At 37.9% G+C, this 25,979-nt stretch overlaps 5 protein-coding genes across 6 annotated transcripts; 1 reads left to right on the top strand and 4 right to left on the bottom strand.

The window, feature by feature from the left end:
• Positions 1–1,895: 1,895 nt before the first annotated feature.
• On the bottom strand, positions 1,896–3,939 carry LOC117635319. The gene is made up of 5 exons (XM_034369657.1): positions 3,866–3,939; positions 3,581–3,779; positions 2,418–2,791; positions 2,058–2,124; positions 1,896–1,904 (listed from the first exon to the last, which is right to left on the bottom strand). Exons 1-5 carry the CDS (start codon positions 3,937–3,939, stop codon positions 1,896–1,898), a joined length of 723 nt encoding a protein of 240 aa, XP_034225548.1.
• A 1,858-nt stretch (positions 3,940–5,797) lies between these two features.
• Positions 5,798–10,083, top strand: LOC117635046 (probable glycosyltransferase STELLO2). The gene is made up of 3 exons (XM_034369371.1): positions 5,798–8,078; positions 8,951–9,077; positions 9,304–10,083. The coding sequence occupies exons 1-3, from the start codon at positions 6,397–6,399 to the stop codon at positions 9,772–9,774; spliced, it is 2,280 nt and encodes a 759-aa protein (XP_034225262.1). The 5' UTR covers positions 5,798–6,396; the 3' UTR covers positions 9,775–10,083.
• A 296-nt stretch (positions 10,084–10,379) lies between these two features.
• On the bottom strand, positions 10,380–13,345 carry LOC117636137 (L10-interacting MYB domain-containing protein-like). The gene is made up of 3 exons (XM_034370617.1): positions 13,233–13,345; positions 11,224–11,567; positions 10,380–11,137 (listed from the first exon to the last, which is right to left on the bottom strand). The coding sequence occupies exons 2-3, from the start codon at positions 11,551–11,553 to the stop codon at positions 10,550–10,552; spliced, it is 918 nt and encodes a 305-aa protein (XP_034226508.1). The 5' UTR covers positions 11,554–11,567; positions 13,233–13,345; the 3' UTR covers positions 10,380–10,549.
• Positions 13,346–13,891: 546 nt separating this feature from the next.
• LOC117633822 (magnesium-chelatase subunit ChlH, chloroplastic) lies at positions 13,892–20,362 on the bottom strand. The gene is made up of 5 exons (XM_034367622.1): positions 18,210–20,362; positions 17,784–17,866; positions 15,483–17,285; positions 14,645–15,121; positions 13,892–14,504 (listed from the first exon to the last, which is right to left on the bottom strand). The coding sequence occupies exons 1-5, from the start codon at positions 19,609–19,611 to the stop codon at positions 14,127–14,129; spliced, it is 4,143 nt and encodes a 1,380-aa protein (XP_034223513.1). The 5' UTR covers positions 19,612–20,362; the 3' UTR covers positions 13,892–14,126.
• Positions 20,363–20,930: 568 nt separating this feature from the next.
• On the bottom strand, positions 20,931–25,976 carry LOC117633825 (exosome complex component RRP43). 2 transcript variants are annotated; one of them, XM_034367627.1, is made up of 9 exons: positions 25,822–25,972; positions 24,985–25,183; positions 24,797–24,846; positions 24,637–24,706; positions 24,425–24,530; positions 23,851–23,917; positions 23,262–23,337; positions 22,233–22,519; positions 20,931–21,569 (listed from the first exon to the last, which is right to left on the bottom strand). In XM_034367627.1, exons 2-9 carry the CDS (start codon positions 25,142–25,144, stop codon positions 21,486–21,488), a joined length of 900 nt encoding a protein of 299 aa, XP_034223518.1. In that variant the 5' UTR covers positions 25,145–25,183; positions 25,822–25,972; the 3' UTR covers positions 20,931–21,485. The 2 variants fall into 2 exon arrangements, with proteins under 2 accessions (XP_034223518.1, XP_034223519.1); XM_034367628.1 differs by lacking the exon at positions 23,851–23,917 and having other exon boundaries at positions 22,233–22,514; positions 25,822–25,976.
• Positions 25,977–25,979: the final 3 nt, after the last annotated feature.

The raw sequence follows: 25,979 nt of genomic DNA, 5'->3' as shown, positions 1-25,979 counted from the left end.
AGGTGGTGGCAATGTAGTCCAAGGAGTACTGCGTCAGTCTTTGCAGCTACGCGTTGAATATTCGCATTCTAGTCGTTACGGTTTTTTTATTTTATTTTATTTTATAAATTTAACAAGAAGACTCGAAAGCCACTTTATTCCGAAGTCAATTGTCGCTTAAGCCAAGCGAAAGGTCCTGGAACTTATTTATTCCCAGTCAGGGATGTACACACGATTTTAAACGGATGGTCTAAATTCACCTTATATATAAATCTATTAAGAATATTTGTTCGAAAACATAAAGCTAAATAAAGTATTACAAGCTAGAACTAAAAATAAAGTAATTTAACTATAACTAAAAATACAGTAGAATAGGGAGCTTATTACAAGCTAGAAGCTTGGTAAAGGTGTGTAGCTATTGCTTTATGGAAATTGGGTTTGTAGTGAGAAGGAAATTAATTAATAAGAACGAAAGAGTTGGCTAGGTTGGGTTTCATAAATTTTTTTTGGGGTGAAATGTGGGGGATTAATCCCTAAATATAAAAAAAAACTAAATGACAAAGACAGTACAAGTTCTAGGAACTCTTAACAAATCATCATCAAAAGTAGTCTCAAACTCAGCTAGGAATCTCATCAAGCACAACAAACCCCAAATTAAAATTATAGATCCCCTTCACTAAACAGTCAACCACCCTGTTTTTCTCCGTGTAGATGTGGTTAATCACACAATTATCCACTTGTCACATAAGAGTGTAGCAATTGGACAACAAAAGATGCCATCGGATTTCATAAATTTAATCAAAATGATACCGTGTGTATTAAATATCCCTCTTACCAAACTTACTGTTTCATTGAAAAAAAACAAAAAAACAAACAAACAACACAAAACTTTTAAATTATAAGTCAAATAGTCGGCGTGTGTTCTCATCTTTTTCCTACAAAATGCATCTAAGGCTTACACCTCTGCAAACCTTCACTGGAGTGGAGCATTTCACCAAGCATGTGGTGGGCTGGGAATTTTATGTTAGGTTGAAAAAGAAAAAGTATCCTGGGCTATAATCCAGGTTAGCCATATGTACGGTCCGTCTCTGTTCCTAGTTGTAGATGATTTATGTTTAGAAAGAAAGAAAAAAAAAATGTTATTTGTATCATATTTATATATGTTCATAATTGACCGCAGTTTGTGAAGTAAAATAAATCAAGTTTCCGTTTGCATGGAAATATTTAAAAGGAGTGAATTTTATAATGTGATCTAAATCCTTATACATGAAATGTGTACCTTCATCCAAATGGACCCAAAAGAATAGCATTTTCATAAGAATATTATTATTATGTAGATGGGTTCTTTGAAGAAATTGCGTTGGTTAAAAACTTATTGTATATATAAGAAAAAAAGCTATTACTTAAATCACCCTTGGATTCTTTGCTTACGTATTAGGTTTTGTTAAAAGCCAAAGTTGAGGTTGGCCATTCACAAATCACAATGGACAAATGCCAAATTGCCAGGGTTTTATACTTTCCTAGAAGAACATTCCATTGGTAATTGCTATAACTAACTAATTAACCTTTAGTAAAAGTAAAAATCTGCGGTAATTTTAGGTAAAAGAAGCCGCATTTCCCTTTAGTATTCGGGTTAAGTGCTGCATGCTGCTAAAAAGTACTGAAGAATACGTGTAATTATTAACTGCATGCCATACAATTCACACTTACAATATCATATCATTCCATATTAATTCTATATTATATAGACCATATATATATTTATATATATTTTGGTATATATATCCCAATTTTTAGCTACCCATCATAACAAAATTTCCCCAACCCAACCAAGGGAGTGGATCCAAGATAGCTAAAACGGGTAGTAAAGATGACCCATGCCATGCTTAATCGGGTTCCCTTTAGCTTACCTCTTCTCACGCTATCTGCGAGTCAAGAAGAAGCAAAAGATTAATAAAGAGTTTAAAGAAAAACAAGTATTAATCTAAGAATATGATCACACAAGCATAGATAGTTGTTTTTCATTTTAAATATATATTTATAAGCAACTTTAATATATTTATATTTATATTATATACCGTGTAAATATAAGGGTTGTAACGGCCTCCAATGCCTGACCTTTTGACCTTCTCAAGCTTCAACAACCTGCATGCACAGAAACACACAATACCCATTTACATCTCGCCACGTCAGAACATTCTTGCCACGTAAGGCAAAGGGTTTTGTTCTAAAATTAACTAAAACATAACAGAACATTATGGTTGGATGCATTTCAACCGTTAGATCCTCATCCTGATCTTCCACAGTTCAGATCTGACGGTTAAGACTCATCACACTAATTTCTCGTCCACTCGATCACATCCACGTGCACCACGTGTCAAATAGATAGAGAGAGAGAGAGAGAGAGAGAGAGAGAGAGAGAGAGAGAGAGAACTAACATTCTGAGTGCTTTACTAGTGTCAGGACTGTCACCGATGGTCTGACGAATCTTAACTTCAGAGAAGCAGCAGCCACCGGACAAGAGCTTCAGAATTTCCTCGGCTTTGCGGCGCATGTGAGCCGAGAAGCTCAGCCGCTTCCTCTTCCTCGGCTCCTCCCTTACCATCGAAAGCTTACTGGCACCACGATAATTCCAGGCTGACCATGACGGGTGTCGGCTTCTGCTTTGGCTTCGCGCGCTTGAAGCCGCACAGGAGCTGGTGGACACGCAAGAAGACTCCGTGGTAGTCGCAGATCGAAACGACGCCGTCTCCGACGATCCAGAGACGGTCTTCCAGCTTGTTTGAGTCTTGGAGCGACTTCTCCGCACACCCTAATTCAGAGAAAATTCAAATTATTACTTGAAGAAGAAGAAAATGCTCATAATTGAATCGGATCGATGAAATCGAATCGCTCAACCACTGATTTGGAAATCAAAAATCTTAGAAAGAAGGATCTTATAAGCTTTAGTTTAGATTTATATTGAAAAGCACATTAAAGCAACAAAAATGAACCGAAACTTCCATGAAAATCGTACAAACTCAGCCAAACAGCAAAATGAGAATGCCAAAAATGGAAGAGAAACAGAGAGAGAGAGAAGCTCAGATTCAGCTTAATTAGATATCAGCTTGAACTTTGTTTCGGGAAACGATTAAAGTAACAACAGGAAATTAAAAACACAGTTCGGATTCAGATATATAAGATAAAAATTCAACCAAACAGAAAAGTTAAGATCCAGACCAGATTAATCAAGCAAATTGCTTCTGAGCTTGTAAAAGATTCAATCGGATTATGCAGAAATTTCAGCCAAACAGAGCTTAAAATACAAAGAGAAAAAGGAAGAAAAACAGAGGGAGAAGCTCCGATTGAGCTTCATCTTCATCACATGACGAAGAGAAAAACTGAAGAAAAGCAAATATTTCACTAATAAGCGAACAGATTAAAGCAAAATAACAAGAGAAAAATCATCGCTCGATCTTCCGTTTGGAAAACGATTAAGGGACGAAGTGAACTCAAAATTCACATTTCGAATTCAGAGTTGTGAAAATCAACCAAACAGCAAGCAAAATTTAAAAATAGATGAGAAACACAGAGAGAGAGAGAGAGAGAGAAGCTCGATCACCTTGAGCTTCATCTCATGACGAAGAGCAGCAAGCGCTACGATTCTGATCTTACGAGCTCGAATATCCTCCGTGGAAACCTCGCATGTGGTGATCAACGACGAGAAAGACTTATTGGAATCCCCAGAAACCGAGCTCTCTCTGCAATTCTCGATCTTGCTTCGCTCCCTCACCAACTCGCGATCGTCGTCCAAACAGAGCCTGCAAGCAAATATGCGTCAGAAGATTGAAGAACGATCGAAGCGATCGAAACGCAAATGCAAATTGAAATTGAAGTTTTGGTTTACTTCGGAGGTGTGGTGGCCAGGACTAGCAAAGCCGAAGCAACTACGCGTTCGAGTGGAGATGGAAACGGAGCCATTACTCTCTCTCTCTCTCTCTCTCTCTCTCTCTCTCTCTCTCAGTTTTCGAAAACTGGCGGTTCCTTGCCTATTATTTGAAAATCTCTCTCTCTAAACCGTTTCCATTTCCGCTGTGGTCACGTGGAGTGGCGGGTGCTGCGTTGGGTAGTGGGCCGGCTGGCCAATTCCACTGTTTATTGGGCTATCTATTCATTGGGCTGATATGAATGTAAACTGGGCTCTGGACTTTTTCGCTGCCATGGATGAGACCCTCATAAACGGTTATAGAAGCGAAACTTGGGAGGGGATACATTCGGAAAGAGGTGAATTGAATTCTGTTAACATCTTTAGCTATAAGTTTGTTGCACACCAATAGGAGGTTTGAGATGTTCAAAAGCGGATCAGAAGTGGATTTTGGGGCCAAAAAAGGGGGGGGTACTGTAGACATTGAAAATTTTCTCTTTACATTTCTACCTTAGACTCATCATCTTCTCTCACTCCCAAATACAGGTGAAAGTTAGATTGAAAATTTTGATTCGAAATTTTTTGAATTTGGCAAGTTCATATCAACTCTTACATCCAAAAGTTCCAAAATTTAAAAATTCCAAAAAAGAGTTGGATTGGAATTAGAATATATCTTAAGATTCCGAAAATTCTGCATTTCGAAATATATTGAGGTTTCGAGGTAAGACCACACGTAATGACTAATTTCATGTTGAACTAAACATGATTTAATGACCAAATACACATGGACAATTTGTTCTTTAAAATTATTCTTGTTTTGACCCCAAAAAAAAAAAATAAAAATAAAAAGCTGTTCTTTAATGACCAATAATTTCTTGTTGGAATTGGAATCACTTGATTCCGATACGTTCCGTCCGAACATCAAGCCTTCTCCTAAACCTCTAAATCACATCACCAACACTCACCGCCTTCTCGCATTATCCAAACCCTAACAAATATGTGTTGTGTTTTTCTTGATCAATGGAGCATCAAATTGTTGTCTAGAGGAAAAACAACTATGTTCATTCTTTTGCATTGTGTTTGAAGTCTAGGCGAATATTAGCTTTACTTTAGATCTATGGTGTAATTGGTTTGATTTTGCTCTCCCCAAGAATTATGTATTTGATCTTAGATGATCTCTTTGGTTGTTCTAGGCCTAGAGCTATTCATGTGAAGTACATGTTATTTTATTAACAAAAGATGGGAGATTCGAAAGTATACCTGGCAAACAAGTTGTGTTTTTGTGGTGTTTGTATTCAACTGCCTTCTTAACATATTGACACATACATGACCCGTTAAGTTAACGGTAGAAACTATCACACACGAACACGACTCTTTAAAATAACGAACGACACAACATATACCCGTTTTAACTTAAATGATCCGTTTAACCTGTTTAAAACATAAATTATATTTTTTATAACAAATTGTTTAATAAAAACACCTCATAACACCTCATATTAGACAATAATAAAAATGAAGTTTAAATATTTAAATAAAATATCTTTAAACAATACATCCAGAGAGATAAAAAATGATCATTCACCGAAGTTCCAAATATAAGATAAAATTGTTGATAAAATGTCTTAATACGTAATTACGATTATCTCTTAATAGGTGATTACGGTTATCTTTAAACGGACACCAAAATGACCGATTAACTTAACGAATAACTAATGAGTCCACCTATTTTCAATACAAGCGAATAAAACCAACCTAAATACTGATTTTCTTTTACGAATTTGTTTCGTATTAATGGACCGTGTACAATGTTCCCACCTCTATTCGAAAGCATGATTTCAAAATTAGGTTCATTTTGGCATTCTGAAGAGACAAGGTTGTCATATATAAATGGAAATTTTGAGCTAACAATTATTGCCTTCAAATAATACTTACAAGTGGTACAAAATCGTCATTATCATATAATAATGAAATAGGCAGAGTAATAAAGACTCAATCTGTCCAATTCTACCAAAAAATTGCAGACTGGCAAATTGAGAAGAACCAACTAACAAGCACAGAATACAGAACATAATCGATTTCATATAAAGAAAAAAAAAAAAAAAAAAAAAAGAAGAATGAAAAAGAAGAAGAAGACAGAGACCCACCAAACTGCAACAAGAGAGCAGCAGTAGTTATATAATTCAAGACTTGAAATCTACGAAAGAAACACCAACCATCACAAGTTCAAAACTCTCTCTTTAACATAACTGTCGGCAGCGCAACCACTTGACAGAGAAAGCAAAGCAGCTCGCAGCTTGCTCAAATCACACGCAGTGGCAGCTCACATAACAAAACTTCTTCTTCTTCTTGTTGTACGGTGCAAAAGTACTGCGAATGAACGTTTGTTGAAAGAGCTCAACAGTGAAGCTCCTCTGATCACTCACAATCAGCTCTGACTCTGAGTCAAGGCATTTCAGACTGAGACAGAAATATTTGGGATTTTGGGAATTTGGGTTTTGAAATTTTCTTCAATGTTGGTCCAAGACCGTCCAGGACCCAAATCACCGAAGCACTCTCACTCTTCTCAGATCAGAGCCTCACTCTCTTTCGCTCCAAATCTCGATTTCTCCACATGGGTCTCCGAGAATCTATACAAGATCGTCACCGTCGTGCTTCTCATAGCCACAGTCGCCGTCCTCTTCGTGCTTCGAAACATCGGAGACACCGCTGCTTTGCTCTGCTTCGAAACCCAAGCCCAGGCCCTTGAGAAGATTCGATTGCCGCAGCTCGAATCGAACATCAAGCACATCTCCGACACGTCGTCTCCCTACGCGAGTTTCCGATCTGAGAAGTGGATTGTCGTTTCAGTCTCTAATTACCCAACTGACTCGCTCAGAAAGCTTGTGAAGCTCAAAGGGTGGCAGGTCTTGGCAATTGGGAACTCGAAAACGCCGTCGGATTGGAGCCTCAAAGGTGCTATCTTTCTGTCCCTTGAACAACAAGCTCAATTGGGTTTTAGAGTTTTGGATTATTTGCCTTATGATTCGTATGTTAGGAAGAGTGTGGGTTACTTGTTTGCGATCCAACATGGCGCGAAGAAGATCTTCGACGCTGATGATCGCGGAGAGGTGATTGATAATGACTTGGGAAAACATTTTGATTTAGAATTGACGGGAGAGGGTGCTAGGCAAGAGATTATATTGCAATATAGCCATGAGAATCCTAATAGAACCATTGTGAACCCATATATTCATTTTGGGCAACGGTCAGTTTGGCCGAGAGGTTTGCCATTGGAAAATGTTGGTGAACTTGGCCATGAAGAGTTCTACACTGAGATTTTTGGTGGAAAGCAGTTTATACAACAGGGTATATCAAATGGACTTCCTGATGTCGATTCTGTGTTTTATTTTACACGAAAATCGGGTTTGGAAGCCTTTGATATAAGGTTTGATGACCTTGCCCCGAAAGTGGCGTTGCCGCAGGGTACGATGGTTCCTGTTAATTCTTTCAATACAATTTACCATGTGTCGGCGTTTTGGGGTTTGATGCTTCCTGTTTCAGTTAGCACAATGGCTTCTGACGTATTGAGGGGATATTGGGGGCAGAGGCTTTTGTGGGAAATAGGTGGATTTGTTGTAGTTTATCCCCCAACTGTTCATCGGTATGATAGAATTCAGACGTACCCATTTTCTGAAGAGAAAGATCTTCATGTCAATGTGGGACGTTTGATCAAATTTTTGGTTTCATGGAGATCAAGTAAGCATAGGCTGTTTGAAAAGATTTTGGAGTTAAGTTTCGCTATGACAGAAGAGGGGTTTTGGACTGAGAAGGATCTGAAGTTTACTGCTGCTTGGCTTCAGGACTTGATTGCGGTTGGGTACCAGCAGCCTAGATTAATGTCATTGGAATTGGATCGCCCACGAGCAAATATTGGTCATGGGGATACAAAAGAGTTTATCCCGCAAAAGTTTCCATCTGTTCATCTTGGAGTTGAGGAAACAGGGACAGTGAACTATGAAATTGGAAATTTGATTAGGTGGAGGAAGAATTTTGGGAATGTTGTGCTTATCATGTTTTGCAGTGGACCGGTGGAACGTACTGCTCTGGAATGGAGATTGCTCTATGGGAGGATATTTAAGACTGTGATCATTTTGTCAGAGCTAAAGAACCCTGACCTTGCTGTTGAAGAAGGCAAATTGGACTATGTATACAAGTAAGTCTCTTTTCTCATGAATCTGTACCTCTTTTATTCAATTACTTTGTTGGCTCTGCCATCTTGTTAAATTGTTTAGTTCTATCCTTCTGAGTAGCCGTAAGGGTTAAGAAGATAGGGAATGCTGTGGTATAATATTCAATTGAAACCTTGTTTCTTTATTTAAAAACATTAATCGAGGAGTTAGGTTAGATACAAGTTTGGGGCTACTGTTCTCATATTCAAGACCTAGCAGGAGAGGTTTTTGTCACCAAGGAGCAGATGTCATTCCAAGCTCTGTTCCTTTATTGAAGGCTCAGGCCTCAATTATTTATTTCCTGGGCAAATATGTGCAATTAGTGATCCCTCAGAATAATTGCTAGCTTGTTTCCAGAAATTAAGAATTTAATCATGCTTCTTCTTGATTGTGTTCCTCACAGCATTTAAAGTTTAATATTGGTTATTACAAAATACCCTGCGACTGTCAGAAAAGATTTTACTTTTAGAAGAGCATTGTTGTTTTCTTTCTTTTCTCAGTTTCGTGAGTTGGTGCCTTGTGGTATGTATTATGTGCTAGTTAGGTTTATGAAATTTATGTTAAATGAGATCAGGCCCTGTAATCCCCAAGTCTGTTTTAGACTGCAGAATCTATGCATAGCCCTAGGAATATGAATACTATTGATTGCTTCTTTCAAAAGCAAGTTTCGGCAGTTGCGTTGTCAATTTTAGTTTTTCTTGGGCATTCATTGTTATCGCTCATAATTATGGCAGACAATGGTTGTATGTGAAATCCTAACTGCTTTACTTGCATTTTGGTTGAAAGCCTATTTTGGAATTAGTTAAGATGGGCCATCAGTAGTTTTCTAATTGCGCTTTTCAATGTTTCTTTGCAGGTACCTGCCCAAAATATTTGATCGATATTCGGGTGCAGATGGATTTTTATTCCTTCAGGACAATACTATTCTTAATTACTGGAATCTTCTACAAGCAGACAAAACTAAATTGTGGATTACAAATGGGGTATGACTTCTAATACCCCATTTCTTTAAGATTGATGTTTCTATGGCATTTTAAAACTAGTTATCATTGTTGCTAATACACAGTAGATACCTTCTGAATCACTTTACCTAGAAGGAAAGCAAAATACAAAATTGATAATATAGTACCTTCTTTTTCAAGAGCTGATTGGTTGACATTTAAATTATTGTAATGTCTCTTTCTCTCTTACAATTTCAATCTGATTCAGGTATCCAAGTCTTGGACTACTGTTTCCACAAAAGACAACTCGGATTGGTTTTCAAAGCAAGCAGGCATGGTAAAGAAGGTTGTTAGCATGATGCCAGTTCACTTCCAAGTCAGTTACAAGAACTCTGTAACTAGTGGCAAGAGCATCACGGTATGTAGTTCTGAGGTATTCTACATCCCTCGTCGGTTTGTAGCTGACTTCGCCGACCTTTTTAATCTAGTCGGAAATCTAGAAATTCATCACAAGGTTGCCATTCCAATGTTCTTTCTAGCAATAGATTCACCGCAGAATTTTGACTCAGTGTTTAGTACCATGATCTACAAAGAACAACCACCTTCTACTAATTCTTCATCCCTTTATTCGGCTAAAGTACCTGCCGTTCATCCGTGGAATGTGTCAAGCGAACAAGATTTCATAAAACTAATAAGAACAATGGCAGAAGGTGACCCTCTCTTAATGGAGTTAGTTTGAAGGTAGATTTCTATCTTTTGATACTGAAAATACCAAGAAAGGGGAGTAAGAAGGAAACGTTGTACCACTTTGTTGACTGTCATACAGAACTCTCTTTTTCTTCTTCTTTTTTTCTTTTTTGAGGGAGGGCATCTTTTTTCCATTTTTATTTTTATTTTTTGGTTTCTTTTTCAGTAGGTTTATATTTTACCATTCATTACTGATTGAAGATGCCCTCCCAAAAGATGTATTCATCTCTCTCTTTTTGATCATGAATATATGAAAGGCAGAATTGTGTATTCAATAATCCGAGTTGGACTTGTAGATTGATTCCAATTCTCGCAATTCACGCATTTGGATTATTGTTAGAATGTCTCTTTATCAAACGAAATACTAACTTAAAAATATTGAAGTTGCTGAAACAAGAGGTAACTGATAGCTAAGGGCGTTTGGTATCCTATTCAAGTAGGGAACTCAAAATTTTTGACTTTCTTAAAAATGAAGAATTCTCAAATTCATTTTTTAAGATTCAAAAACATCTTTAGTATACAACTTGAAAATTGTTTCAAAATATTAAAATTTTGAAAACTTGTTTGGTTACAATAATGTTTTTTAAAATTAAGATATTAATAAAAATTATCAAACTTATATTAAACATACTATTTTAACACCCATGCTTTAATACCAAAAATAAATCATCGCCAAGCTCAATTGATCTTCAAGTCCTAAATAATACATATTAAATTAAAATATTCTAAACTAAATAAATTATAAAACTAATTATTCACAATCTCATTCACTTCAGGCTTTTGAGCCACACTCTTCTCCTTGAATCCGACATCTTTACGAACATCCTCCTCCAATCCGAACTAGTAAACTTATCTAAAGCTTTCACATAAGCATCATCATTCACTCCCTCCATGGCCTCCAATATTTCCATACAATCCTCAATGGAGCCCAATTCTTTATATGGAAAGGCCAATTCCTTTTCACTCTTACGCGTAAGCTTTGCCAATGAAACTTCAATCTTGCTATTAAGAGACTTTGCCCAAGCTTCAATGGTTTCATCAATTTTGGTTGATTTAGATGACTTTAACCTTGAGGGAAGATCACTCTGGGGAAACAGAGCAGCACGCTTGTTCTTGTTGCTAGTTCCTTCATCTCCCTCACTAAAACCTCTTGAACCATTTTCTGGATTAAGACCTGCATGTGCACCATTGGTAAGAAAATCATTTTCTAGCTCTCTTTCAGCATCAGAATCTGGAGGAGAATGAGTAGATGCGCATTGCATTTGTCCAGAGGCAGTGGTGTAGTTGAAAATCAAACCAAGCAAATCATAGTGAGGACATCCTTTGCTACGAAAACGGCTTGCAAACTTGTTTTTCTGTAAAATTAATACAAGATATATTAAAAAATTCACATATATTGTAGCATACCAAAACAAGACAAATTATACAAGAAGATGCATACCTTGAGATAGGACGCCCAAACTTCTTCAGATGCTTGAACGGTGTTCATGTTTGGGTCCCAACCCATCCCGGTATGAGAAATGAGCTTTGTAAACTCACGGTGAATCTTGCGCAATCGGTTATATTTCTGCCTCAATTTGTCACGACTGTATCTCTTCCCAAACTTGTCAAACAACTGCTTTTCTATACCAGCCCACTCAGTCTTATCTAAATTATTGGTTTGCAAGCCTTTTTTTGCCTCTTCATACAGTAGATGAATAAAATGGTCTTCAATGGGCTTTGGCCAATAAGCTTTATCATCAAACTCATTTTCAAGGTCCTTGTTTGACATCTCTCTACTATGTACTAAAACAATGTAAAAAGACAGACATCACAATAAACACATGGCAAGCATAAGGCCAATTCAGACAGCAAAAGCCACCATAGTCCAAGTTTTAAGTTCACAACGCTTTTAGGAGTCAAAATCAAGAGTATTGTTTTCCAAAGTCCAAAACAGAAAACATAGAAATGAACCATTACACTGATAGTCATAAAATTAAAAGAACATCAAGATGAAACTTATACAAAATATTATACCAAAAATGGAAAAGTAAATTCATCACCAATGAAAGGTTGTAACAACCACAACAAGTATGAAGAGTTAGGAGCATTGAATACTTATTAAGGTCTAAGAACACCAAAGTAGACAGATTTACAAATTTACAAAATCATTGCCTCTTATATCCAACACTCAGCAAGTTTTCCAAGTTTTTGATTATCCAATATTGCCAGAATCAACTATTTGTTCTCATCAAGGTACTGCAAAATAAATTAAGAAAAAAGACATTAACATTAGATTTATTTTAACTCCCACATATCACTCATCATCTGAGACATATTGGAACTTCTTCCCTAAAAATTGTCACAAAACCAATTCCTAAGTTCCATATTCAAACTCATTTTTCATTCATTTCAGTGAGATTCCCAAAATGATACTGAAAAGAAAGCAATTCCTATCCAACTAGGGCATATTTACAGAAGCAAATTTCAGTGAGATTTCACAGAAGACAATAGGACAACAAAGAATTAGATGTTGTCTGAGCACACATCATAGAAGCAACTTTTTGTTTTGTTTATAGGTTACAGTTTAGGTCTTGTCAGCTTGACAGTTTTGAGATCTGGTGTTGATCAATATTTTGGATGCTATGCAGGGATTGAACCTTATTCTCAGGCTAGCTTGGTTGCAAACTGCTCTACATTCAAGTTTTGGACAAGTGGACTACAGAGAAACTGGGCTGTTTTTAGCAGCCCTTGAAGTCATCAGAAGAGGGATGTACTCAAATCCCAATGATTTTTAATCTTATATCAGTCTACATGTGCAGCCATTGACATGAAACTCAAGTTAGATATACCCTTTTTGTTTCAAGTTCAATAGCTCCAATCTCATGAACAATTTGTTCCAACTGTCCAGGTTAAAGAATGAGCATCTAAAAAATGCAGGAAAGTTTAGAGCAGTTAAAATGTACCTGGCATTAGTTTGACTGATAGTTCAAAAAGAAGGTTCAAGAAACTCATGACAAAGTATAAAGAAGGCAACAAAAAAGGAAATCAAATCAACCTTAAAAAAGATAAATAAGAGGTATCATGTTATCTACCACAATATTTATGGGCAAGTGAGACATTTTAGAAGGGCCAGTTATAGAGAGCGAGGATCATGTGTTGGTAAAAAAGAAGTTCAAAAAATCAACCTTAAAAGACTCTTTCCCACCCTTGAAATGATATTAAGTAAAACCAGCCACATTGGAAAAGACTAGAGACCAGTCTTCAAAGGGAATGTTTCAAAGCTATGTGCCTACCTCATCACAAAGGCAACGTATCAAAAAAATTAGAGGTATCATTCCAAAACCCTTTATCTGTTAGTTTAGGTTACACACAAGAATTCATATAAATCAATCAAATCGAAAACATAACTCAAATGAAAATTAATCCCCAATCTTCAGTACCAATGTCAAAAAAAGAACTAAAAATTACCCGATTGCAGATATCGGAGATGGAGAGCACCTCAGCTCATGGTGTGTGACGTTGAGACTTCGACTGACGGAGTCGCAGAGACGAGAGGAGGCCGCGAAAGCAGTCCCCTGATGCCCAGCACTAAAAGTTACTGATGAGAGAGAGGTAGAGAGAGGGACGAAGAGAGAGAGGGAGCAAGAGAGCTTCAAGCTTCTGCCATGGAGGCTTGAAGCTTAGCTCGACCAGGAGAAAAAAATTCTTAAAAAACAGCTATTTTCAAATTACTTTTCGGTGTTTTTGAGTTATTTTTAGGTTTGGGTTTTCAAAAATGGGCCTATTTTTCGGACTTTAAACTCAAATTCTGTTTTTGAGTTTAAAAAGTTGGATTCAAATATAATACCAAACAAACCCTAATTTTTTAATATAAAAAAACAAACCAGAGATGTAAATTTCAAATGGGGAAATGAGTAAGAAAGAGCACTTTCATTCCATAAGTTTCATTCTCTGTCATCAGATTAAGAACCTGTAGGTATTTCATTCCATAAGGATTTCTTTTAGATTTATCTCTTAACACTATTTCTGGCATTCTGACCTTTTTTCTGCTTTGAAATTCCCATCAATTTCAACTATAATGATGATGTTGTTGAGAATGTTTATAAAAGAAGTTGTGAACTGAATACATATATATATATATATATTTATAGGACTTAAAAGTCTGCAAAATAACAGTACAGATACATATCCCTTAAAATGAATTGAACTACATGGGGGAACTGGTTAAGAATTCACATTAGACATTTCCTAAATGCTTTGCCGAGCTGGAAAAAGGGAAGGGGGGGAGAGGAGCTCAAGTAAATCATAGTGTTACTGATATTTGAACATTAATTTACAGTGTTCTCAACATTGAGTTTGAGTTTAACGATCGATTCCCTCGATCTTGTCTTCAACTTCTGAGTACAACTCCTTCAACTTCTCAATATTCTGCTCATCAGTGTCCCAGTAACCGCGTCCATTGGCCTCCAGGAATGTCTGTACCAGCTTCCTGAAGGAGTTTGGATTTGTTTTCATCAGCCTATTCAACATCTCCTCATCTTGAATGAAAGTTGAGTTGGCCTCTTCATACACCCAGTTGTCAACTTGGCCGGAAGTTGCACTCCACCCAACTGTGTTAGTAAGCCTTTTCTCAATTTCACGAACACCCTCGTATCCACTGGATAACATTCCTTCATACCACTTAGGGTTCAACAACTTGGTCCTTGCATCAAGACGCACGGTCTCAGAGAGTGTGCGAACCTGCATTGCAAGATCAGCTTGTTGTTAATTGGGAATTTATTTATTTAGTTTATTCAGAGCTTCTGCAATATAGACAATAACATGACACTCCATTCTGAATTTAGTATTGAAATAATAGTACAGTGTGTATCAATGCTCACCTGGGCATTAGCTGTGGTGGTGTCAGCAATGTAAGCACTTGGTTTCTTTCCATCCTTCCTTAGGTTTTGCACCAGATTGGTTGGATCCGAGTCAAAGTAGTGGCTTACATCAGTAAGTGAGATCTCTGATGAGTCAAGGTTTTGGAATGTTGCATCAGCTGTGCTCAGAGCCATCTCAAAAACTTTTCTATTCTCAGCCATGCCTGTACCAGGGGCATCAGAATCAAAAGCAAAAGATTTTCGGCTTAGATACATGTCTTGCAGCTGCTTCTCATCATTCCACGAGGAGTTCTCCACAGCAAGGTTAATGTTGGAGGAATAGGATCCTGAAGCATTGGAGAAGATCCGAGTTGCAGCTTCACGAACCCCAATCCCAAGGGTTTCTGCTTGTTCCAGTGCATGCTTCCTGACAAAGTTTTGCTCAACTGGCTCATCTAGTTCAGCTACCATCTTCACTGCCCGGTCAAGCAGATTCATCTGCAGACAATAAAATTACCATGAAGAAATTGTTAGTAACTAGTTAATACAATTGTCAGTGCCACACTATTGATGCTACTCCATGAAACAGCAATATGCATTTGCGGAATATTTATTTTTCATCAAATAGAGATCTTATGTCACAGTTCGTCAAGCATAGTCAAAGCATTATGTATTTGAAATGAACCAAAACCATGAGGACTGCCAACCTCTTATTACCATAGAAATTCAAAGCCTCTATTACGATATACCTTAAGTCACATAAATAACTAGACAGTGATCCTACCATATAATGTGGGTTGAATTCTTATGTTGCTAACATGTATCCAAAATAAATGGGAAGCATAGAAGAGAACAATACCTGATTGATAAAGAGGTCTCTGAAAACTCCAGAGCAGTTGACAACAACATCAATCCTGGGTCTTCCAAGCTCTTCAAGACTTACTATTTCTACCCGGTTGACTCGTCCAAAAGCATCAGCAACTGGCATTACACCCACCATCCACAAAACCTGAGCCAAGGACTCACCATAAGTCTTAATATTATCTGTACCCCACAAAACAAGTGCTATCGTCTCAGGATACTTTCCCCCATTATCAATCTTCTGCCTCTCTATCAACCTCTCCACCACAATTTTTGCACTCTGCATTGCTGCTGTTGTGGGTATAGATTGTGGATCAAGTGCATGAATATTCTTTCCTGTTGGCAACACTTTCGGGTTTCTAATTGGGTCACCACCAGGACCTGGCTCTACATATTTGCCCTCCAATGCTTGTTTCAAACTCCCTATCTCATTGTCAGCCACAATCAGCTTCAAGCATTCTCCCAAAAACATAAACAATGTTCTAAGTTTCTCCCTGTCAGCCCTATAAAACTTCGTGTTTGACAAGTACTGAACCCAAGGTTCATTTATACCAAACCCAAGGATTGAGCTCAGTTTATCTTTTACATCAACTACTTGACCCTTCTCATTGGTTGTACGCTCCACAAATGCAGAAACTGCTCCACGTGATGTGTCAGTTATTTGCTTAAGAAGCTCTACATCCTTCAATATCCCTTTATCACTCCCTCTATAAATGTCCTCTATGTCTCTTCCAGCAGTCTCAGCTAATATATCTGGGAGGGAAGTAATCCCTTCTTCTGGACGGTTCAGTGCAGCAATGTTAACAAGAGTTGCAACTGCTTCCATGGCTGTCGGAGGCTCACCAATGACATGAAGCCCACAAGGCAATAGACGGGACTCAATCTCCATGATTTTGTTATACACCTTTCCAACCACAAGATCTCGTTCTTTTGCTGAGATTTCCAGCCCTTCCTCGGGTAGTTCTACGTCCTTATCAAGATTACATTGCTTAGCTGTGCTGATTATTGAGCTAACAATCTGTGACCCACGGCCTGTGTCTTTAAGAGATTGATAGGAGGAGATAAGCTCACTTAATTGCTTAAGGCCTTTGTAAAGCCCAGCATTTTCTGCAGGAGGAGTCAGATAGCTGATGGTGTTGGCATAGCTCCGACGCTTGGCTATGGTAGCTTCAGATGGGTTATTAGCAGCATAGTAATAGACATTGGGGATGTTCCCAATCAGACTGTCTGGGAAACAGGCATCACTCATTCCCACCTGTTTTCCAGGCATGAATTCCAGTGAACCGTGAGTACCAAAATGTAGTACAGCATCGGCTTGGAAAATCTTTTCAACAAATGAATAATATGCTGCAAAGCCGTGATGTGGGCTAGCTGATTTGGAGAACAGTAGCCTCATTGGATCACCCTCGTAGCCAAATGTGGGCTGAACTCCGATGAAGACATTTCCGTACTGTTTCCCATATACTAGGAGATTCTCTCCATCAGAGTTCAGGTTCCCAGGAGGTTTTCCCCAGTTTTCCTCCAATGCAGTAGCATATGGAGTTAGACTTTGATATTCACGGACCCCCATTTTGTAAGCAACGTTCAGATTTGGGCTGCTGAATTGAGCCTCTTTGTCATGAATTACATCTTCGATCAAAGCTTCTGAAGTCTCTGGAAGGTTCTCCACATTGTAACCATCTCTTTTGAGTTCTTGCAGAACCGCGAAGATGGAGGAAAAAACATTCAGATAGGCAGCTGTTCCAACATTTCCTTTGTCTGGAGGGAAACTGAACACTGTAATTGCTAGCTTCTTCTCAGCCTGCATCAGTTCATATACTTGTCATAATGAGATCAGAAAAACTATACCAAATTTATTCAGTGAATAACCATAGAACAAGGACATCATGCCAAAGACAAACATTCTGTTAGTATGAAAAATGGAAGACCCTTTTTGCCATCAGAATCAATCCAAATTAGCACTCCTGCATGCACTACCAGCCAAAGTAAAAGATACCTTGATCTTTGTTATTCTATCTAAGATTCTAAGCAATGACTGAAGCATGAGACTGATGGGCCTATTCAAACCGTCTTGGTCATCATTATTAAGAATATATATACCTCTTAAGCAACGACTAAAGCAAAGCATGAAACTCAGGGCATATTAAAGTTTGCACGTTTATAAAAATTCTTGATACGACCCCTCCGAATCAATCATTACCAGATAACAGGCAGAGAAGTTCTTTTTAGTTTCTTATCATGTGTTTGGAAGCAACTTTAGGTTTAGGAGGAAATAAAAAAGGACCCAAAAAGTAAATACCTTTGCCTTCCTTTTCAATTCACCCCATCTGATTGCCCTGGTGCAAAGCTGTTCTACCCTCTTGTGAAGAGCATGTGATTTCCCTGCAATCACATTACAATATTCAGCAACCCTTAATAAATCTTGACTGCTAGGCTTCACACAAGGAGGAAGATCGAGACAACCAGAACGGAGAAAGAAAGTGGAAGCTAGTAGGAGTATAACTGTCTAAGCAATAAAGTCAGTACATAGTTTTGGTTCACTAATTCAGTTCAAGCACTTGAAGATCAATCTGTTTGGTTAGCATTATTGAATCATTTTCCATTGATTTCCAAAATACAAAAAGGCTTTTATCTTTCCAGCTTTCTTCTTAGTAGTCATTCCAAAGTACTAACTGAAGACTAGTTATAAATTATAGGCATGATAAAAGAATAAAGCTTTACCAACCTGTTCTAGGATCCCGGCCTGCGAAAACAATGGGCTCCATGCCTCCATCCAGCTCTGGGAGAGCCACTTGCAATGCTACCTGAATTGGGTGCAGGCCCAAAGTGCTATTTAACCACTCCTCAGTTGTCTGGAATACCAAAGGCAATGCGACAATGTATGGAACGTCAAGCTTCATCAGAGCCTCAACAGCCCGTGGATGATCCTGTCGAGCTGGCCCCCCAACAAGAGCAAAACCAGTAAGAGATATTGCAGAATGGATAAACGGTTTCTTAGTAACTGGATCAATCAGAAACCTCTCAACTGGCCCTGAAAAGTCAAGCCCACCAGCAAAAATTGGTATCACCTTAGCCCCTCTTGCCTCCAATTCCATGATCACAGCCACATAGTGACTTTCATCCCCAGTAACAATGTGACTCCTCTGCAAAATCAACCCGACTACTGGTGCATTCGGGCTCTTAAGCTTCTCATTAGCATCCTTCCTAGTTCCATACCAATTCAAGTACTCCTTCACATCATCATACATACAAGGGGCTAAAGGGTGCCAAATTCCACTATCCAAGAACAGAACTGGGTCTGAATATGGAATCTTTTCGCCTTTCAGAGCAGGAACATAAGACCCAGATATCATTTTCAAGAAATTCTGCAAGTTATCTGGTGACCCACCAAGCCAAAACTGCAAACTGAGAATATAAAGTCTAGCATCCTGAGCTTTATCACTAGGCAAGTATTTCAACACCTTAGGCAAGGTCCTCACAAGCTTGAGCATACTGTCAGCAAAGCCAGCAGACTGCTTCTTCCTCTTGAAAAGTTGGAAAAATGGGCTCTTGGATTGCCCAAGCTGGGACATGCTGAAAGAACCCAACTTGTTGAGCCTCATCACTTCAGGCATTGAAGGAAACACCAAAACTGCATCAAGCCTGTCCCTTTCTTTCTCCACTGCATCCCTCACCTTCACAGCAAGCTCCTCAACAAAAATCAAAGACCCAATGAAGATGTTGGCGTCCTCAAGGTCTTGGCAGAACATTTTATACGTTTCTGCATCACGAAGCTCTTCAACTAAGTAACCCACAACTTCAAAAGAAGCATACTTGCTGTTGCTGTTCAAAGCCTGCACTGCTGCAGTGAGTGATGATTGGTACTGTGCTTCCAAGACTACATAGACAATTTTCACAGTTGGGAAGCCTTGCTTATTTTCTGGCACAATACGCCGGACCTCCTGAGTGGTTTGGGTGAAAAGGCCATTGCCCATTGCACATTTCACTTTGAGGGAGGACTTTAAGCTGCTCTGGTTGATTTTTTTGGGGAGAAATGAGTGAAGAAAGTATTGCTTTCTGGAGAGCGAAGAAAGCTGGTCTGCTTTTGTGTGGGGTAAGGTGAAGGGTGAAGATACTAAAGAAGCCATTGTTAATCAGCCTCTGTATCTCACCACCAGAACCTCCTCTGTTTCAAAATTGAGGGGTGGAAAAATGTAAAAGAGAGAGAGAGAAGCAGAGCTCTCTCTGTGATTGTGTTTTGTGCCTGAGCTTGAGTTTCAGGTCTTATTCTTTCTTTTTCTTTGGGGTTCTGAAGATTGTTGTTTTATAGTTTGTGTGGAGAACAGAGGGAAGAAGAGCACCCTTGGAACCAGTGACCCTGAAACAGTTGGTTTTCATGGCCAGTGGTGGAAGTTGGGGACACGTGGCTTGATGGGTAGTCAATGAATTATGAGTGAAGTTATTTCTGAGGTTGAGTTTCATTTTGGTGTAGTTTTGAAAGAGCTGAGGGCAGAGAATCAAGAAGTGGGCAATGAGAGTGTAGTTATCTAATCTGTTTTGGTCATTCTGATGGAGTTTGCTGCATTCTGATTGGTTGGAATGGATTTCCAAAAGTACCATGAAGAGCTTGAGAGTAAAGTGTGGATGATGAGAGAGAAAAAAGAGGAAGATATTCCCTTCCTTGTTTCCTTTGCTTGAACGAAGCACAAGCATTATTTTGCACAATCGGCGTGTAAAAAATCTGTCTATTCAATTTTGTCTCTTTGTAAAAAGGAGGTGATAATTTTTCTGTGACAACCATGGGACCAAGTATCTCACCCATGTCCATGTCATTCCTGGTATACTTTCTTGATGCAGTTAAAGCATAAACTGAAGATTGAAGACAGAAAGTTCACAGTAAAATGCAAGCCCACTTATCAAAATTAACTGCACAAGACAAGAGAATGATACATTAAGGTCCTTTATCTTGCAAAAAACATTCTGGTAGAAAAAATATATATATTTGAAGAAATTAAACCTACTTTAACATTCATTCATATTTTTTTAGTAAAACCTTGAGCTTTGTTTGCTTTTGGAAGGAAGAATAAGGAATGACAATGCAAGCAAGAATAACCAATTAAATAGTTTGACCTAGAGTAAAAAGTTGTATTCATCTTACATGATCTATCAAATTTTTGAGTAGAAGCTTCAGCTTCATGATTGTAAATCGTTGGGTTTAATTTTCATCCAGTTTTGCTTACTGTGATTCCAATCTCCATAACCCGTACATTAAGTGACAATGATTGCACCTATGGTTTGCCTCCACATCTTTAACTTGAAGCCACATATTTTTGGGTCGGGGACACCAATTCCTCCTCTGCTTTTCATCTTTCAAAAGTTACTTATGGTAAAAAAGACAACAAAAACTTGTTTTTATTTTTTTCCCCTTCCTTGTGACTAAAGAAACACACCAATAGGGTCTAACCAGTGGAAAATGGCCTTGACTTGCATACCAGTAGTTTCAAGTTCGAATCCTTGTAACACTTTGACAGTGTGTGAGAAAATCCCCTCCTTCCTAACTTTGACTAAAGAAGAAACATGTCACATAAGCGATGAAAACAGCATCAATATTACATCCGGGCAGGCAGCACCATCAATACACACTATCCTTCATACATCCTTTTTGAAAGAGGCAAGACAAGACAAGTACAACCTTAGTTCTAGATTCTAACCAATCTGCAATGCGTGTAGTGAGTAATGAGTATCACACGGCAAGCTTTGCAACGGGATGCTTTGCCCATGCTGAAAGTAGCTCAAGGCATCAAAATTTCAAGAAACCAGAATTCTCACATCTGCTAATTGCTCTAAAAATGTGAAAAATGAACAAAAAAGCAGAGCAGTTCCACATATAAAAAGAAGAAGAAAAAGACTAGTATTTCTAACTTTCAGAAACCTCCAGCGCAACAACTTTCAACACAAAACAAGGATATAGAACCAAGATGTAAACCAATAACACAATCTCCTTAGGAGATGAAGGACAAAACTAATCAACCTCCATACCGGAGGTGACTTCATCTAAGATCGTTTGAAGCTCCCTCGCTCTTTGCCTAGTCAGTGCAACACAATCCTGCACCACAGAGAGCCTTCCTGTTAAGCATCTGAATCATGACTTCATTGGTACTTTTCTTAGGCCACAGTTTTGTTCTTATTAACATATTTTGGTGAAGTAATACTTGATTGAAAAAAAAACGTATTCAACAAAATATGTAGGATAAAACATGCAGTTTATCTAAACCGCTCCACTAGCATCTTTCTGTGTTTGCAAACTGGAACAATTATGTAAAACAAATAAATAATAACTCACCCAGATAGTTTGATCATAATTTAGCAAGAGAGCATTTCTTATAAGTTTCAAGCCTTCGAAAGTTAAAGCTTTTCCCTACAAAGCTCCGGTATTTAAAAGGTTGTCTAAATGTTACCAAGTTTTAGATTATTGTTTCAAACTAAAAATGGATTGGAACTTTACACTCTTTTCCTCTTCTATTTTTTCTATCGAGGCACAGAATTGATGTCAAAAACAGTTTTAAAACCTTAGTCCTGGATGTAATATGAACATGAAAACCAGCATCCAATATAGTGATATGCATTTTCCTCTTCACTTTCAGTTATCATGGTTGAGCAGATAGACTGCAGGAACAAACTATGGAATTTGTAGTTTTAATCTCCTACCACGTGTAATTTGCAGGGTACCGTCAAAATAATAACTTGAGGGTGAAAACTAAGAATTGACCTGGATAGCTGATGTATAGGCAAGAACAGGTCCACCTGGCTTGTAAAGAGACACAAGTTGACCAGATGAATCCAAAACCACAGTTACAAGAGTTTCCATTACAGACTCTTCCTCTGCGGTAGGGTCAGCCAAGATGTAATTCTTATGAAGCAAGCATGTTAATGAAAATGGAATGCTGCTTAATGTGAGTTTCCTCTTCCCTTTATTGACTGGCTCCTTTCCTCCATGATCTCCAGACAAAACCACTACTTTCCCATCATCATTCATAGAAACTACAGGAATCTGCACTGCAAGGCATGAAAGTTATATGACCAGAACGATGCTGAACAACACAGTTAGCGTTCAATTACAATTCTAAGCATGACTTACAGTTCTTTAAAAAAAACTAAATTAAACTTCTTTTTCTAGCATACAAAGGGAGTACAATCCTTTTAACAGCAAAATAAATGTCAAAATGGAATTGTAAATATTAGAGAAACATAGATTTAATCTATGTTCTAAAATCAAACAGAAGTAGGGGCACAATTTTTACTGTACAGTGCTATAGATGCCAAAATAAAACTTGAATTAATTATAGGATGACCCAAAATGCTCTACAAGTTCGATTTACTCTACAAATCAATTATATTTTTTATATATATTTAAAATAGCATGTAAAATGTTTTGTTTTTATATTTCATATTGAGCAAGAAAAGATTTGCCGATCCACACAGAGAGAGAATTTAAAACAGGCATTTATGAATAAACATAAGCTTCAATGGGACTTGATTAATTTCCAGATGTATTTCTCAAATGCATATCTTTCCTTCTTTCCTTCATTTATACACATATTTAGGTTGGTATAAAAGCTGATATTTTGAATAATATACTGGCTCTAAGTGCATAATGGTGGGGTAGGTTGGACTTTGGGCAACTATGGTAATTCCACATGTTGTATTCACAGTACCAGAACTTTACATAGCCAACTCTTTAAACAGGGACAGAACGACAGTACAGGATACCACATGACGGGATGGCTGTAACACTTACAGTGAGAAAAGGCAGCAACTGCTGACAGCAAAGCAGCATCAAAAAGAGCACCATCAGCATCCAAACAATATATGTCCTGCAGTAGACAAATCAGACATTACTTCATAATATCATAACATACTTATATATATCAATATGTATAGGGAGCTTCTTAAGAGGGATCCCTTTTCACTATTCACCAAAAAGGATCCCAGGTGGGTGCAACCATCAATGCAATCCGATAATCCAGACCGTTTTATGACCTCATTTAAGGATAATCTTTATATTAAAAAAACACCGAAATTGGAAATCATTTAGTCACAAAAAATTGACAAACACAAAGTTTCCGATATAACAACAAATATCTATGATGACAATGATGATCAAATGGTTAAACAATTTCCGACTTTGCTGATTTTTTGCAGGGATTATTCTTAAATTGGGATCTATAAACTAGACGGTTTGGATCATTGAACCACATTGTGTAGTCCCCCAATAATGAGACCCCTCTTTACGATTCACCAAAAGCGATCCCTGTGAAAAAAACACACTAAAAAAGATTGCCATAGGCACTGACACCTATGAATTTTCCAAGTTTCCAAGTAATTACCAGGTAGGCCATCCAAGCAGCCTTTCTGCTGATCAAGGACAACTCCTTCAAATTAATCATGCCACAACTGCAACAACCAAGATAACTGGTAATTTCCCAAACTGAAAACATCAAATGAAGCATCAACTTTAAATAGGGCAAAGCCAACTTTGATGAGAGTTTTCACCATACAAAGATATTGACACCAACATAAAACGCTTCTGGGTTCAAATACGGAAACCAATATAACTAAAGCCAGTGTCCACCAAAAAGAAAAGTGGAAAAGTTGATTTCTGAGTACAAGGTTCCTTTCAAAATGTTAGTTGGGATCCTCACGAGTAGAGCAACTTTAGTAGGATGAGTTGTTTTATAAGGTATGGGCTCAAGTGAATGCTATTATGTATTAGAGCATAATAGATAAGACAGTTGAACTGTTAATAAACAAAAAAGTCCAACAAACAATAAGAATTGGAACACAGCCAAACCATCTATGATATACTAATGTGGACAGAACTAACAAAACTGACAAATTCAACTAAAGAAACTTCATGTAGAACTGAGAAACAAAGAAAAACAAGATAGACATTTGACTTGCCTTGAAATAGTGTCAGATAACTGCTTCGACACCACAGGTGCTGCCTCAGCTGGCCTGCCAGGCCTAACAGTTGGGGAGCAAATTGGAGGCATGTGGAAATCAATTGCTGAAAATAGAAAAATTCGAAGTGTGTACAGCCAGTTAAATAAAAGAGAACAAGATCATATAGTTGAAAGAAGCAACAGAAATTTATCAAGTAGTGCAAGTCAAACCTATGCAACCCTCATCCGGTGACTCTTTTGAAGGGGTCATGACCTCCATTTTTATAGCAGCCAACATTCTCTAAACCCAAAAAAACCTCATCAGTTATAAGACCATATATCTCTTTTATGCGTGTAAAAGACACATGGTTAAATAGAGATAAGCAATTACAGTTGAACCAATCTTTACTAATGCTGAGCCATCAGCAGATGCAACAGCCCCTACATAAAAACGAAAAAGGGTTCAGGTTACATGGCTAAATAAAGTTAAAATTCATAGTTGCATAAACAAAGTTAAAACTAAATAAATGAAGAATGGTGAATTCCATATTATTGATTCTAGTTCAGGCTTTAGCTAACCAAGGGCTGAAGAAGTCTCTCTAGCTTCAGCCAGTGACCTGCCATCAGGTCGTGTAGATTTAACAAGATGAGTCTCAAAAAAACGAAGAGGAAACAGGCGTCTGAAAGCATCCACGTCCATTTCTGACAGCACATCCCCAGAAGCATCTGGCAACACCATGCTCTTCTCTTGTTTAGCTTTCTAACGATGTGTCTTGCTCTACAAAGTAAAGATGCATGCTTTCAACATAAAACGAAATCAACAGTTCAACCACAAAGATATGAATTGCATTTCAATATACAGCGACTACTGCTTATCCATACAAACTTTAGTTTGAGATTTAAGAGACGCCTGCATTAACAACCATATTGGATACAAGAATGTTTACCACAACACTAAACTTCAGGATTGAATATTAAGGGGGAGAAGAAAGGACTAAAATTGATAATCCCCTTTTTTCTATTTCATAAAAAGGAGAAAAACCCAGCAATGCAAAACTAGTTGCAAGCTTCCAGCTCGTAAATAATACCTTGCCTCCACACCCCTAGTGACGAATTTGGGAGATGGGCTATTTTTTTTTTTCCAAGGGGAAGAAAGAGACAGAAACCACACACCAGCGCTTATTCACAGTCATTGATTGTTTTCATTAATTTCCAGTAGAACAAAAGCAATGATTTTAGAAAAGACGGCAAACCCAAAAAACGTTTCCTTTCCTAACAACCCACGAAAAAAATTAGAGGAAAAAAACAGGAAAACAGAAATAAAAGCTTCAATGTGGTGGCACATGTGTTTCTCTGCTTGAATTGAAGTATGAGATATTCAGAAAACAAAGAGAGAGACAGGCAGTATGATCATACCTGTTGAAGCTTCGAAGTTGAGAAAGAGAGAGAGACTGAGAAACAGAAAATAAACAAAAAGGGTGTGGGCGGGTCAAATAAATGGGTTAGGTTTTATAGGACCATGCTCGTTTGAGGTACGGGCTTTTATAACCCACACCTGCCATGACCCGTTATCT

This window comes from Prunus dulcis, chromosome 7 (genome assembly GCF_902201215.1).
Source record: "Prunus dulcis chromosome 7, ALMONDv2, whole genome shotgun sequence".
NCBI classification, from domain to species: domain Eukaryota; kingdom Viridiplantae; phylum Streptophyta; class Magnoliopsida; order Rosales; family Rosaceae; genus Prunus; species Prunus dulcis.
Note: the sequence above shows the minus strand (reverse complement) of the source record. Positions and strands in the feature narration are given on the sequence as shown.